The sequence below is a fragment of the Xenopus laevis genome, chromosome 6L (assembly GCF_017654675.1).
Source record: "Xenopus laevis strain J_2021 chromosome 6L, Xenopus_laevis_v10.1, whole genome shotgun sequence".
Taxonomy (NCBI): Eukaryota; Metazoa; Chordata; class Amphibia; order Anura; family Pipidae; genus Xenopus; species Xenopus laevis.
The window spans coordinates 93,510,173-93,523,032 of NC_054381.1; the positions used below are offsets into that span (position 1 = coordinate 93,510,173).

At 38.1% G+C, this 12,860-nt stretch overlaps 1 protein-coding gene across 1 annotated transcript in view; it reads right to left on the bottom strand.

The window, feature by feature from the left end:
- Window positions 1-12,860, bottom strand: part of f13a1.L (coagulation factor XIII, A1 polypeptide L homeolog) — an 88,409-nt gene that overhangs the window by 16,019 nt on the left and 59,530 nt on the right. The window contains exons 9-11 of the mRNA XM_041566278.1: window positions 9,200-9,303; window positions 6,347-6,435; window positions 5,446-5,599 (exon numbers count right to left, since the gene is read on the bottom strand). Of these exons, the coding sequence (XP_041422212.1) occupies window positions 5,446-5,599; window positions 6,347-6,435; window positions 9,200-9,303 (347 nt within the window). The remainder of the gene's footprint in view (window positions 1-5,445; window positions 5,600-6,346; window positions 6,436-9,199; window positions 9,304-12,860) is intronic.

The window sequence follows — 12,860 nt, forward strand, 5'->3', positions numbered from 1 at the left end:
CCTTGGACATTTGTAATAAAAAGTGGCCCCTTCAAGCATTTGCACCAACATCTCTAATACATACGTCCATACGACTTTAATGTACCCACCCTATTCAAATTGACCTAAGCGTAAAAGGACTAACGTCATTTCGCTTTGAAACGCTCGCACTGCCGAAGTAACGCTAGTGAAAAGTCGCCAGCGTTTGGCTGCTGAGACGCAACTTTGCATTTTAGTGAATTAGCATAGTGGTAAAGACTTTTCGCCTGGCAAAGTTGTGAGAGGTATGGCGAAGCAGTCGATGGGGACAATTCGCTTGTTGAATTTTCCCCATATTTGGTACTTTGCACCTACAGTCTTTTTTGTCTGATATAGGGCAATATATGGTCACAGAACTGAGGCAAAACATAATAAATATTTGTTTTGTGTACACTTTGTGTACACCTCATTTTCTGCACCAACCCAGTTTGGAAAATGTACCAAAAGGCGAGTTTTAGCCTCTAAAGGCTCCGCTACACTTTGCGCAGCTTCATCAGAGGTTAGTTCACGGCGCATACACGTATTCATCAAAACGCGGCATGAGTTTCAAATGGTTAAAAAAAAATGTAATAAAAAAAATATTTAACAGTTACAACTTTTACATAATCCCACTTTGAAATAGAAAAAAAAGCCAGCGTTTTCTCTTTTTTTTTTTTTCCGGCATACAGGGTATGATGTCACTCACATAAGATTCAACTAATCAGTTAACAAGGTATAACCTGGCGAAGCAGACTCTACCAAAAGGGTTAATGTACTGGAAAATTCGCACTTTAGTGACGATCGTTCGCCTGAGCGAAAATTCACCTGGCGAAAGGGTGCAAAACTTTGTTAGCATTGAGCTCTGTCGCTAGCGAATTGTCCACTATGCCTGTTAGTAAATTGGTGATGTCCCTGTGGATTGTTTACCAGTAATTTTCAAAAACATAGTAAATAGTTGCACAAAATTCCCCAAAATTATTAAATATATCCATCTGTCCTTTTGTAAATGTTTGTAATGTGTGCCACGAGTATTCTTTTATTTCAGGTATTTTTTTTGTCTCTGACCAGAAGCCTTTTCAATAAAAAAGAAAGGATTTATGGGATGCAATTATGAGCCGAGATTCTATTTGATATTCTTTCCTGAAATCTAAGCAACTTGAGCCATAACATAAAACAGGAAAGCATTCTACAACCTTTCTTCAGAGCCATCGTCATGGGAGTTAGTAACTAGGCAACCGCACACTACTCACACTACAAATCTCAAAGGTATTGCATGGCAAACAGCCCTCCCATTAAATATTGAAAACTCCTAATAGTGATCTCTGGCATTGCTTTCATTTTCCAGACTTTCCAATTTTATATTTTCCCTTTGCATCTCTTCCAAAATAAAACAATATATATATATATATATATATATATATATATATATATATAGTAAAATATCTAACTGTATATATTTATATATATATATAAATATGTATTTCAAATGTAACAAAAATAAAGGAAGTTGTGGTGTGCATCAATAAATCCATTGCTCCAAGTCACATGTTTATTTTTTTGGTAATTAGCGTACAGATATGTTTAGACAAGCTTGCACAGAGGGATTTTCAGAGTGCAGCAGTCTCTCGGCTATAATGCCGGGTTTATTTGTAATTAAATATTAATCTCCGCAGAGCTGAAGATGTAAGGTCCATTAAAAATGACTGAATCAGCACCACAGTGTCTAATAAGGTTATTGAGCATTTGTTAATTTCCTCCACAGCTTTACTGATTTTAGTGTGTATTACTTTATCATGAAGGTATTAAGCCATTTGAACATACTTATGTCATAAACCTTTAATAGTTGGCCATTTAATGGATTAATGGACAGTGTTTAGACTGATGAAAATAAATTACAGTATATCACAAACATAAGATTCCTTATCTTAAAAATTTAAACTAGGTTGAATTACAATATACAAATCAGTTCAACGTTTCATTAACTTCTGAAACTGAATCAAAACTCAGGGTCTTTTATATATATGTTTATCAAAACTGTGTCTATGAACAATACACAGTGTGAATAATAGGATACATATTTTGCATACTTTGTAAATGTGTAAACTTTTTAATTGTTTAATAATTTTATGTTCCTCAAAATGGTGGAAATATAAAGTATGTGCGAATTCTTCAAATTTGTCCAGCAATATAGAGGCTTCATACAGTATACAGTGCACACAGTGTGCATTCAGGATTGTCTGAATACTGTATTCTGGTTTAAAGAGCAATGCTATCAAACTTTTTCCACATCACAAGTTCAGGTACCAACATATTTTAAAAGTATATGATTGTTTTTAGGTGGGCTGAGGAAATAAAAATCCTATGTGGTGCAACATCTACCAAGCTTCCAGCTGAGCAGGCTTATTAATAGTATTCACCTCAAGCACAAACAAGACGGCACTCCAGTTAAGAAAAGTGGTTGTTTATTGCAACAGGCTGCTAGACAACAAGGCCTATGATATAGAGGAGCCTATGCTAAAGGGTGCTGTGGTGAAATGCATCAGGCCTTGTTTTTCTGGCATGAAACACAGAAAAAAATCATCAGCGCTTGGTCTTACTTACGCTGTGGCATTGACCAGCTGCTATAAACACCCTTGTGCCAGCTCTTGGTCTAACCCACATTCTAGAGTTGACCAGCTGCCAGACCTGGACTGAGAGTCAAAATAGGCCCTGGCATTTCAGGTACACAGTGGCCCAATCAGCCCATGCCAGCCCACTAAATACTGACTTGCTATGGCACCTTATAGCAGCCCCTCTGGCATTTGCCAGAACCCACAGATTGCCAGTCCGGTAAACGATAAAAAGCCAATATTTGTACACAAAGCCTGTTTTCTTATCCGGAGTGCCGTCTGGTTTGTGCATGAGGGGAATGTGAATACAGCTGAGATGCTGGAGGCTGAGCACCCAGTTAGTTGCGGCATTGAACTGGCAGGAGCTGTTAAGGTATGTCAGGTGGAGGGTCGGTCTGGAGCGGCCTTTCTCTATTATTATTAAGAGTATGCCTGTTCAACTGGACATATATGGACTAAATGTCCCTCCTAGCATTTAAGTGGCCCCAACTTGCCAGTGGACTTCATTTATTTCTTTTGTTATAACATCAGCATTTATGTTTAAGTGTTAACTATTTGACAATTGGCCTGCTCTGCGATAACAGTTTAAAAAGCAATTTTCTATATAGATAGATATATAGATGTGGTAATTGGGAAAGTAAATTGCAAAAGGTTACAGATATTCTCCGAAAGCCTCTTGGCTTTTTACCGAGAACCCAAGGGTTTTCCTTGTGATACATAGATGGATGGTAGAGACGTTTTAGTAAGGATATTAACGCTGTGACTACACTTCAAGACCTGACTGAATTGTTTGATTCTTTAGTAAACAGAGCTGGGGTTCTTTTTAAACAAATCAGACAAGGTTATCGGTATCAAGAGATCTCAAGTAAGTAAGAAAATCTACAAATATATCCTGCCTTATATAATCATACTTTTAAAACTGTTAATTATAAATTGTGATGTAGTTCATTTTCTAGTCAATAATCTAATTTACAAAGGACTATAACACATGGATAACAGGGGTTCTTTGGGATAAAACTTTTAAAGGGATTCTGTCATTTACGGTATCGTTTTTTATTATTAAATTTCACTGTGTTCATTGCAAGTAATTCATTCTACCATTCAAAATTTTATGATTGAACCAATAAATGTCTTTTTTAGTTGTTATATTGGTGTGTAGGCAGCCATCTTATCTCATTGTGTCTGATCCTGTGCTTACAGAAAGAGCCAGCACTTCACAATGGAACTGCTTTCAGATAAGCTATTTTTTCTCCTCCTCAATGTAACAGAAGGAGTTGTGACTTTGGTTTGTCAGACATGGATTTTTACTAATGAGTGCTGTTCTCATATCTACCACTAGGTGGGCCATGGGAGCATTTTGAGCAATGTAGGTGTCAGGGTCTGGTTACTTGCCCGTTGGTCTGCTTATGGGCTGCTGGGGAGTGATATCACTCCAACTTGCAGTGCAGCAGTAAAAAGTGACTGAAGTTTATCAGAGTGTAACATTCTGTGTGGGCTTGAACCAGTGACTTGCTGTTTTCAATGCAGTCTACATTGCCTCTACTCTATATGAGCATACAGCTAAGGCCCTGTTTCACTGCTAATGGTATCTCTGTATTTTCAAGTAGTGATGGCCTGTTTCACCTGTGGTTAATCTGGACACAAGTGATCAGTATTAGCCATTAGTCTGGCTATATAACCCCCTGCTCTGCACTGACTTGGTATAGGCCAAGTGTGCTTGTTCCTAGGTGCTCTGTTCCCTGTGATTGCTGTTCCTTTGATACCTGCTCCTGTCCCCTGTGTGACTTCCTGGTTCTGATCATGGCTTGTTCCTGACCTTGGGTTTGCCTCACAATTCTGCTTCTGTTATATGGTTCTGACCCAGCCTGACTATGTCCAACTCCTTCTGTAATAGCTTCTTCCCAGAGTATACCTTTAGTGCCCTTGTCTGCCCCTGTTGGAGTACTGGATTCTTGTGTGGTAAGTCCTGGTGGCACCAGAGTAGCTGAGGGCCAGGCCCAAAGCCAAAGGTATTTGTTATAGCCAGAAGAGCATGCCTAGATAGGAACCCAGTTACTCCCCCGGAGCTTGGGTTTGCTATATGTGACGAAGAGCACATCACATGACTGAGGGCAGCTGGGAAACTAACAACATGTCTAGCACTATGTCAAATTTTAAAATAAAAAAGAAATCTGTTTGCTCTTTTGACAAATGAATTTCAGTGCACAGCACAGGATTCTGTGATTCAGTGCTAGAGCAGTGCTATTAACTGATGAATTTTGTAAAAAAAAAATGACAGAATGCCTTTAAAGGTGTTGGTTACCTTTGAGTTAACTTTTAGCATGATGTATAGAGTTATATTCTGAGATAATTTGCAATTAGTTTTTATTTTTATTATTTGTGGTTTTTGAGTTATTTAGCTTTTTATTCAGCAGGGCTTCAGTTTGCAGTTTCAGCAATCTGATTGCTAGGGTCCAAATTACCCTAGCAACCATGCATTTCTTTGAATAAGAGACTGGAAAATGAATAGTAGAGGCCTGAATAGAAAGATGCGTAATAAAAAGCAATAGCAATTCATTTGTAGCTTTACAGAGCATTTGTTTTTAGATGGGGTCAGTGACCCCATTTGAAAGCTGGAGAGAGTCAGAAGAAAAAGGCAAATAGTTAAAAAACATTAAAAAAAAAATAATGAAGTCTAATTGAAAAGTTGCTTAGAATTGGCCATTCTTTGCCCATGGGCAGGAATTAGGAGATTAGCAACCAACAGAAAGAGAACTGTGATGGGAGCAACTAATAAGATCAGGGTGACAGTTGGAGATATAATGATAAACTCTTCAATTATGCATTAAAGTTCATGTACCTTCAGAGAACTTGTATAGGTCTGTTATATCTTGTGAGCCATCTCCACCAATCTGTTTTGTCAATAGCTTTTGTCCCACATGTGATTTGTCAACATGTTCAATAACTTTTGATCCATCTTTCATTGCTCTAGTGTATACAATGTCACTGTTTACCTGTGAATATATAATTATATATTTATTGACCCATCATAATCCCTACATTTTAATAAAATGCCAGGCATATAGCGACTATATATTTATAAATATATACATATATACTGATGTATAAGTATATATTTATACTTTCCCAAAAAACTAGCACACGTACTGCAATATAAGCACAACGTTACCCAATAAAATGAATGGCACATATGAATCAGTTTGCATTACCTATTTATCTCAAATCAGCATATTCGATATAAATTAATTAGTATAGGACTAGAATGGATGCACTGTAATAGATATTGTTACATATACTGGGTTCAGAAGTGTTCACCCTTATCAGAGCTATCAGTATTCATTTAAGTGTTTGTCACGATAGAGGATATTGTTTTGTTTGGTTTGCACTATTTCTCCTATGCTCTTATATAGTATTACATATTTCAAAGGCTGCTACAGAATTCAGAGCTATACTGCACCTTTCAAAATTGAGTTCAAATTCACAGTATCAGGAATCAATTATTAAGAAACAGAACAAGCTGTAGAGTGGGTGGTCAGATCATTCAAATTCATACAGATATACTGTACATACATTATTATAAAATTATACAAATTATAAAAAAGGCACATATTGCATGCTAAAATAATGTTAATTAATTCAGTGTATCATAGATGATATTTAATTAATAAAACAAAACCAAAGATTATGTTTGAAACAAACTCTTTTAATATCATTAGAGTGAGTAAAGAGAAACAACATACCTCACTAAAAATAAATGGTGTATCAAACTGGAAGCAGGCGTGACCATGCTTAATGGCTTGAACGGATGCAGGCCCACATCGAAACATACCTTAAGAGAATGGGGAAAATAAGCGATTGTAAAACACGGATGCTACAGAATAGAAAAACAATCTCAACTCCACAGGTCTAAGGTTGCTGATAAGTGGCAGACAAACAACAAAGAAACATTTTTACGAATTATCTGTCAATGCATTAACTATAAAGGCCTCATTTACTAAAATGGGACAGGCTTTAAAGTGCAGAGTACCTTCTCCAAAATGCAGCCTGCCCCTGCTGCTGTCAGGTGCACCTTCAGAAACAGATTTATGCCTGACTGTAAATAGTGTGCTAGCAGTTACACATTGTGCACATGATGTAAGGAACAATACATATATGGTCCATGGGTAACCACAGGAATGCTCCTTACCAGCCTGTCATTCTAAAAGTGTAGTCATGGTGGAAGCACAATAGGTGCAATGGAAAAGTGCACATTGATTTATGTTTATTATGGATCCAAATGTCAATTGAATGGCGCCCTAAGGGGCATCTCTTAGAGAGCCTAGCTGATCATGAACTAAGTAATAAGCTTGTTATTGTGTGTTATTGTGTTCTTATTAGCTTATCAAATAATATTCTCAAAGTAGTTGCAAGCTAATCACATTTTATTCTGTGTGGCTAGAATTTTGTTAGAAATAGAACAATCTATAAAATATTCCCTAGAGACACACAGATCATTTCAGTTCTTATAAATACCCCATCGGCATAGAACCTTTCACTGAACTTTCAAAAACTGAAGGACCTCTTCTCATTTGCAAATATAAGTTGGGATATCAGGATTGTTGCATGTTCTCCATTATGAAACGGCCTGGATTAGTGATGGGCGAATTTATTCGCCAGGCGTGAATTCGCGGTGAATTTGCGTGATTCGCCACCAGCGAATAAATTTGCGAAACGCCCGCGAAAATTCGCGGCGTCAAAATTTTTTTTTTTTTGAAAAAACTGACAAAAAGCAGACAATTAGCAGAGACAATGAATGTAAGAGAAATGTGACGGTAGATAAAACATGGCTTCCCATCAGCAAGAGATTCCCGGGACATTTAAGGTTTCCCCGCAGCTCCCAGACTTCCCACTATCGCTCATATGGACATGGTCACGAGGGGAGAGAGTGGGGAACAGAAAGAGGCCTCACATCATTTCAGCCATCAGCAACGCGAACAAAGCGGCAGATGACGACGGATTTAAGTCACAAGTGCTCAGCCCTCACCTCTTTTAGACATCTTGGTTACCGGAAAGAGAAAGAGGCGGGCGCAAGGGATGCCGGGATATAGCAGCCAGTTGGGCAAGGGAGGGAGACAGGGGGGCGGCACCACATGATATCGTCAGCCTGATTGGACGTGCCGTACGTTGGATGGCGCAGCCACGTTACCAGAAAATGGAAGAGGAGGAGTGAAGCTGAGGAGCTAATGACTGATTGTGACATTATAAGTTGAAGTGTCTTTGCGTCCCGTGGGGCACATGCGCAGTAGCGCAATCCCACGGACACAGGGACTGGACGCAGAGACACTTCAACTTTATTATATAGGATATCCTTATATAATAAAGATGAAGTGTTTCGTACTGCGCATGTGCCCCACAGACTGTCTCTGGCGCATTTACGCTAGCGACGTAGATAGACGCGCAACTTCGCGCCCTTACGCTGTGGCGTGTTTTACCATTGTGGGTGATAGTCTGAAAAACGTAAATACGTTACCGTTCGCCGACCTAGAACAATTCTGTTTTTATAAATGTTTGACTACATATGTTCTAGCGCCCGTTAATTTAACGGGCTTAATGTCTAGTTAGAAAGGCAATGACTGAATCTCCTATGAAAATACTTTCTCTAGCACTTCCTTGCTATAGCACCTCCTTCATAGTCTTAACAAAATGTTATTGAATAGTAAACTTTTTCTTTTCGCCAGTGTCTATAAGTTAAGGTGTAAAATAAGTAACATGAAAAGGCCAATTTTCTGGGTATTATGTTGTGTGGATTTAGCACGTGTAACTTCAGGGCAGATGTTATCTAAAACTATTACTTTCCTTTTAGGAATCAAAAGTACATCTATTGGCCAGATATCTGTCAGCACGTTTGAAAATATAATCTATGTAGGCTTGGTTTAACATCTGACCATTGGCCTGAGGTCAGATGCATATGGGTAGCCAAAATTAAGCAAAAATCAGTGGTGTAACTATTAGTGTTCGGGACCACACCCCACAGAAAAATCTTCAGGAGGGCCAATCACAGACTGTTGCGGCGTGCACATTGACCCTTCCCCCCCATACACTACCTTCTCCCTGTTTACTGCTCGCCTATCCATGCCTGTCGTACATAACATTTACTTCGCTTGTGAGGGGGACTACCATATAGCAGACCCAGTCGTCTGTATGGTACTTATGCCACAGGCAAAGATACTCTTTTGGTGACCTCTTCAAACAGGCAGATCTATTCATGTGTAGCTGTAACCTTAACCTTATGGACCATATCACTGCAAATGTGGCCATATGTGTGCGCATTCCACCTTTTCATGCCTCATCGTAGCATTGGGTATCAGCAGATTTAGAAGCATGAAGAACACCAGCTTTCTCTCATTTCCACCCAGATTCACTCATTCATGCCTTTGTTCCTAATCGATACGAAATATCTATGCTATGTTGTCATTTGTAAAAGTCTTGAATGCTTACCTTTCTCTCATAAAGTTCAATGAAATAAAGATTAATTTTAACATTGCATTACATTTACACTATAAAATAAAAAAAATCAGATTGAATACATTTAAACTGATTTTGTAAAAGTTTACCATCACTGGTTTCCTGTGGTGTAGCATCTACAGCTTGCCATCCTCCAAACCCAACAGGAAGATCAGGTCGAGTCATCCAAGCCTCATTCCAGCAATGATAATTCCTGTATAATTTCAACATAATGTTTTATGAATACTTAAACTTATACCACACACCCCAACATGCTAGAGATTGTTCAATGGACACATCCCCTCCTCCCACCCAAAATAGGTACTGAATTTTTGTAAAGCCACATAAAATATTATTTGTATGTGGTCAAACCCCTTTGTGCTTGTGGCAGGATTCAAAGAAGTAAAATATATATCTCGAATATATCTAATTTGATTTTAATTTGATTTTACATAGGGATAAGGCTGGAGACAAAACAATTATGAAAAGGCGAAGGAAAGACAAGTTGCTGAGAGGTGTAGCATGTATTTGTTTCTGGTGTCAATCTCTTTAATGCCTTCATTGTATTCTTTGAAATACATCAACTGCATACAATATTCTATTACAAGCATCTGGATAATTTTGCTTTTTAAATTATCTGCACCATGCCAAGTGTGAAGAAACTGATTTAATTCAAGTACCACTTATGCATTCCTGATCTGTAAAATTTTAGCAGCAATAAAAATGTCAGTAAAAAAACAGAATTGTTAAACTCTGGCCATTTCATTAATAATGGGCAAAAACAGAAAGTGAAAGAAGAAGTCAGGAGAATCTAAAGCATGTCTAACAAGGCATTTCAAAGCAAGAATAATTTCTCGGATCAAGGAAAACTTGTCAATGGAGAAACATAATGAGGCAAAGACGTATGAATAGAATTATTCAAGGCAACCTATCTACAAATCCTGCATTTTTTTTTATAACAGGAAGACTTTATCCTGCAAAACTGTATCTACTGATAAGGTTAGAAAGAACAGGATAAAGCTCTAGTCATTCATCTTGGAATTGTCTACGCAAATTGTGGTATTTAATTCTGCATTTAAAGACTAATTAAAATATTCGATGCAATAGCACTTTAGAAAGAGCAAAAGAATGCTGTTGAAAAGTTTTTGCAGTATCACTGTTATCGAAGGGGACATATTCCCAGCAATTCTCTACAAAAGAGTCAAAGTAAACTCTATAGTTTAATGGCTGTGTGAAAAGTCATCTACTAGCACAACACCATACATTTATTACAGTATAGTTTTACTTTAGAACAAAACTGTTCAGTTAAAGGTCCTAGGGCAGTGGTTGACATACTTCTTTAGTTCAAGACAAGCTTGGATATCTTACATTTGCTCTGGGCCCCTGTTAGCATAAAACATGGATAAAGATATAGGAAACTATTGTTGTATCAGTCAAATTTTAGCATCTAATTTAGATCTATCCATCTATAAGTGTTCACCCCAAATCTCATCTTAACTGAGGTGGACTGGTGTATTTAGAGGAGCAAATAGGCATTCACACCATATCTCAACCTAACTTGTTCTTAGGAAGAGTACCCCTTGTTACATCTTCAGGCCCTCCTGGAGAAGTATATTTCTAGGAAACTGGGTACAGGGAATTACATGAATGTAATTAGTTTATGTCACTATCCCAATCTCCCTTAATATACTGTTAAGTTTAATATTGAGTTACAAAATCAAAATGTATTGAATCAACGTTTTCTGATCTGTATCTTTCTATGGACTTGAAATCTCAACACAATCATGTAGGGCGTTTAACAAAGGTAATATGGTTAATAAATAGGTGTCACCTTGGATTCGGTATGGTGGCTTATAAAGTTTATTGTCATAAGCACATTATTCTAAAACAGCCCTGTTTATATCAAACCCTACATACAAAAGACATAGGGGAAAACTATGAGCAGAAAATAAATACACACAGTTACGTTTAGGTGCCAAGATTTAAGATTTATTAGAAAGGAGGGACTCACCCAGTAGAACTTATATTCTAAGTTAGTTGCCAGTTTACAGACAGAAGTGATACATGGCAGGATGCAAAGTACAATAGATGAGTGCAGAGAGACCTTATTATTTGCACGTTTGCACATCTGTCACCTTGCCCCTCACGTTGCTCCATGGGCTTAGGTCTTTGTATTCCACAAAGCATGGGTTCCAGGGCCAGAGTAGGGAACTGCCTAGGGCACAACTGGATGGGGGTGTGCAACTTAGAGAAGGTCAACTTAGTCACCAATGTGGTGGTGGTTTATGAGCAGTCATAGATGGTGGCAAGGGGGGGGCATGCAAGTGACTGGCAGCAGGGTTGGTGGGATGATTGAGTATGGACCTAGAACTTGGCCTAGCACTCATGGGCCCTGCACCTTAAGTCAGAATTTCAATTTAGTTGAGTGAATGAACACTCATTTGAGTTTATTTGTGCCCTTTGTGTTTGTGGTCTTTGTAAATGAGATATAAGGGTAACAAAGGGCCCCATAGGCTCGAAAACATGTTGTGTGGCAATTAAACACTCTGCTGTAGTGCCTTGTTCACTTACTTTTTTGGCGATATGAGGGTAATAAATGATGCCAAAATGTTTCATTGGTGCCAGTACTGGATCTAATCCTGTGATAGTGCTCTAGGTAACTGGAATTGAGTTTTATGAAGGACATCTAAGGGTTTCTTATGAGCAAAACTCAGGGATGGAATTCCAAAGGTAAGTAATAGAAGTACCTGTTGTAATAGTGTTAGGAGCGCACAATGGCACTCCCATCTCCGGCGGCATTGCATACAAGATGACCCACATGGGCTGACGCTGGCGCCTTGACGCCGGTGCGATGATGTGAGTGGTCGCGGTGAGAACATTGAAAATAAAAGGACTTCCAGGTCACGGGTTCAATGCCCGATTATAGGAATTGCTGAATCGTGTTCCTGGGTTTCCTAAATTCCTAATTCACCATTTCCTTGATACTTGACCCTCTACTAGACCCTGATTCTGATTCTTGTTGCCTGCCTTATTGAACTCTTGCCTGAACTTGATTATGCTTACCCTTTTGGATACCGCAAACTTGGACTTTAACCCTAATCTTCCTCCTTGGTCCAGACTTCTCCGTTAGGCTCCTGACAAATAGTATGTGACCAAAGAGAAGCCATGTAGCTTCAGCGAAGTGAGAACCTGCAGTATTTGTAATTGTTGTGATTGTTAATAGTATAGGTTTATGTTGCATGCTTCTGCTAAATGTATTAAATTGTTAGCTTAGTCTATGATTATTTTGTTGATGGTCAGGGGTGATTGATGGCAGACCAAGAGGTCAACTTATCAAGCTGTGTAAAACAATTTACACTAGAAATCAGTGTAAAACAAATGGCATATTTATAAAATGGTGTATTTCTGATTATACACGATTTTCCACAATCATAAAAAGTATCCATTCAAAAGAAGGAGTCACGTTTATATGTTTATTTCTTTTACACTGCTATCTCACCATATTTTATGCCATTATTTTACACCATCTCAGGCCTTGCATAAGCCATTAAAGTGAAAAGGAAAATTTTAGGCAGCAAGTAAATTGCTCGTTTACATACTTGGACATTGATTATCATTCTTGTTTTCTACTGACTCACTACATATGTATAGATCTCTCATGCTTTTTTTAGTTGGCACCTAAAACTGTGTGACACTTCGTTACCCATATTTATACTACGGGGTGAATCTCTGTGGTATGTCAAGAGAATGGATTAAGTACATTTTAAATCA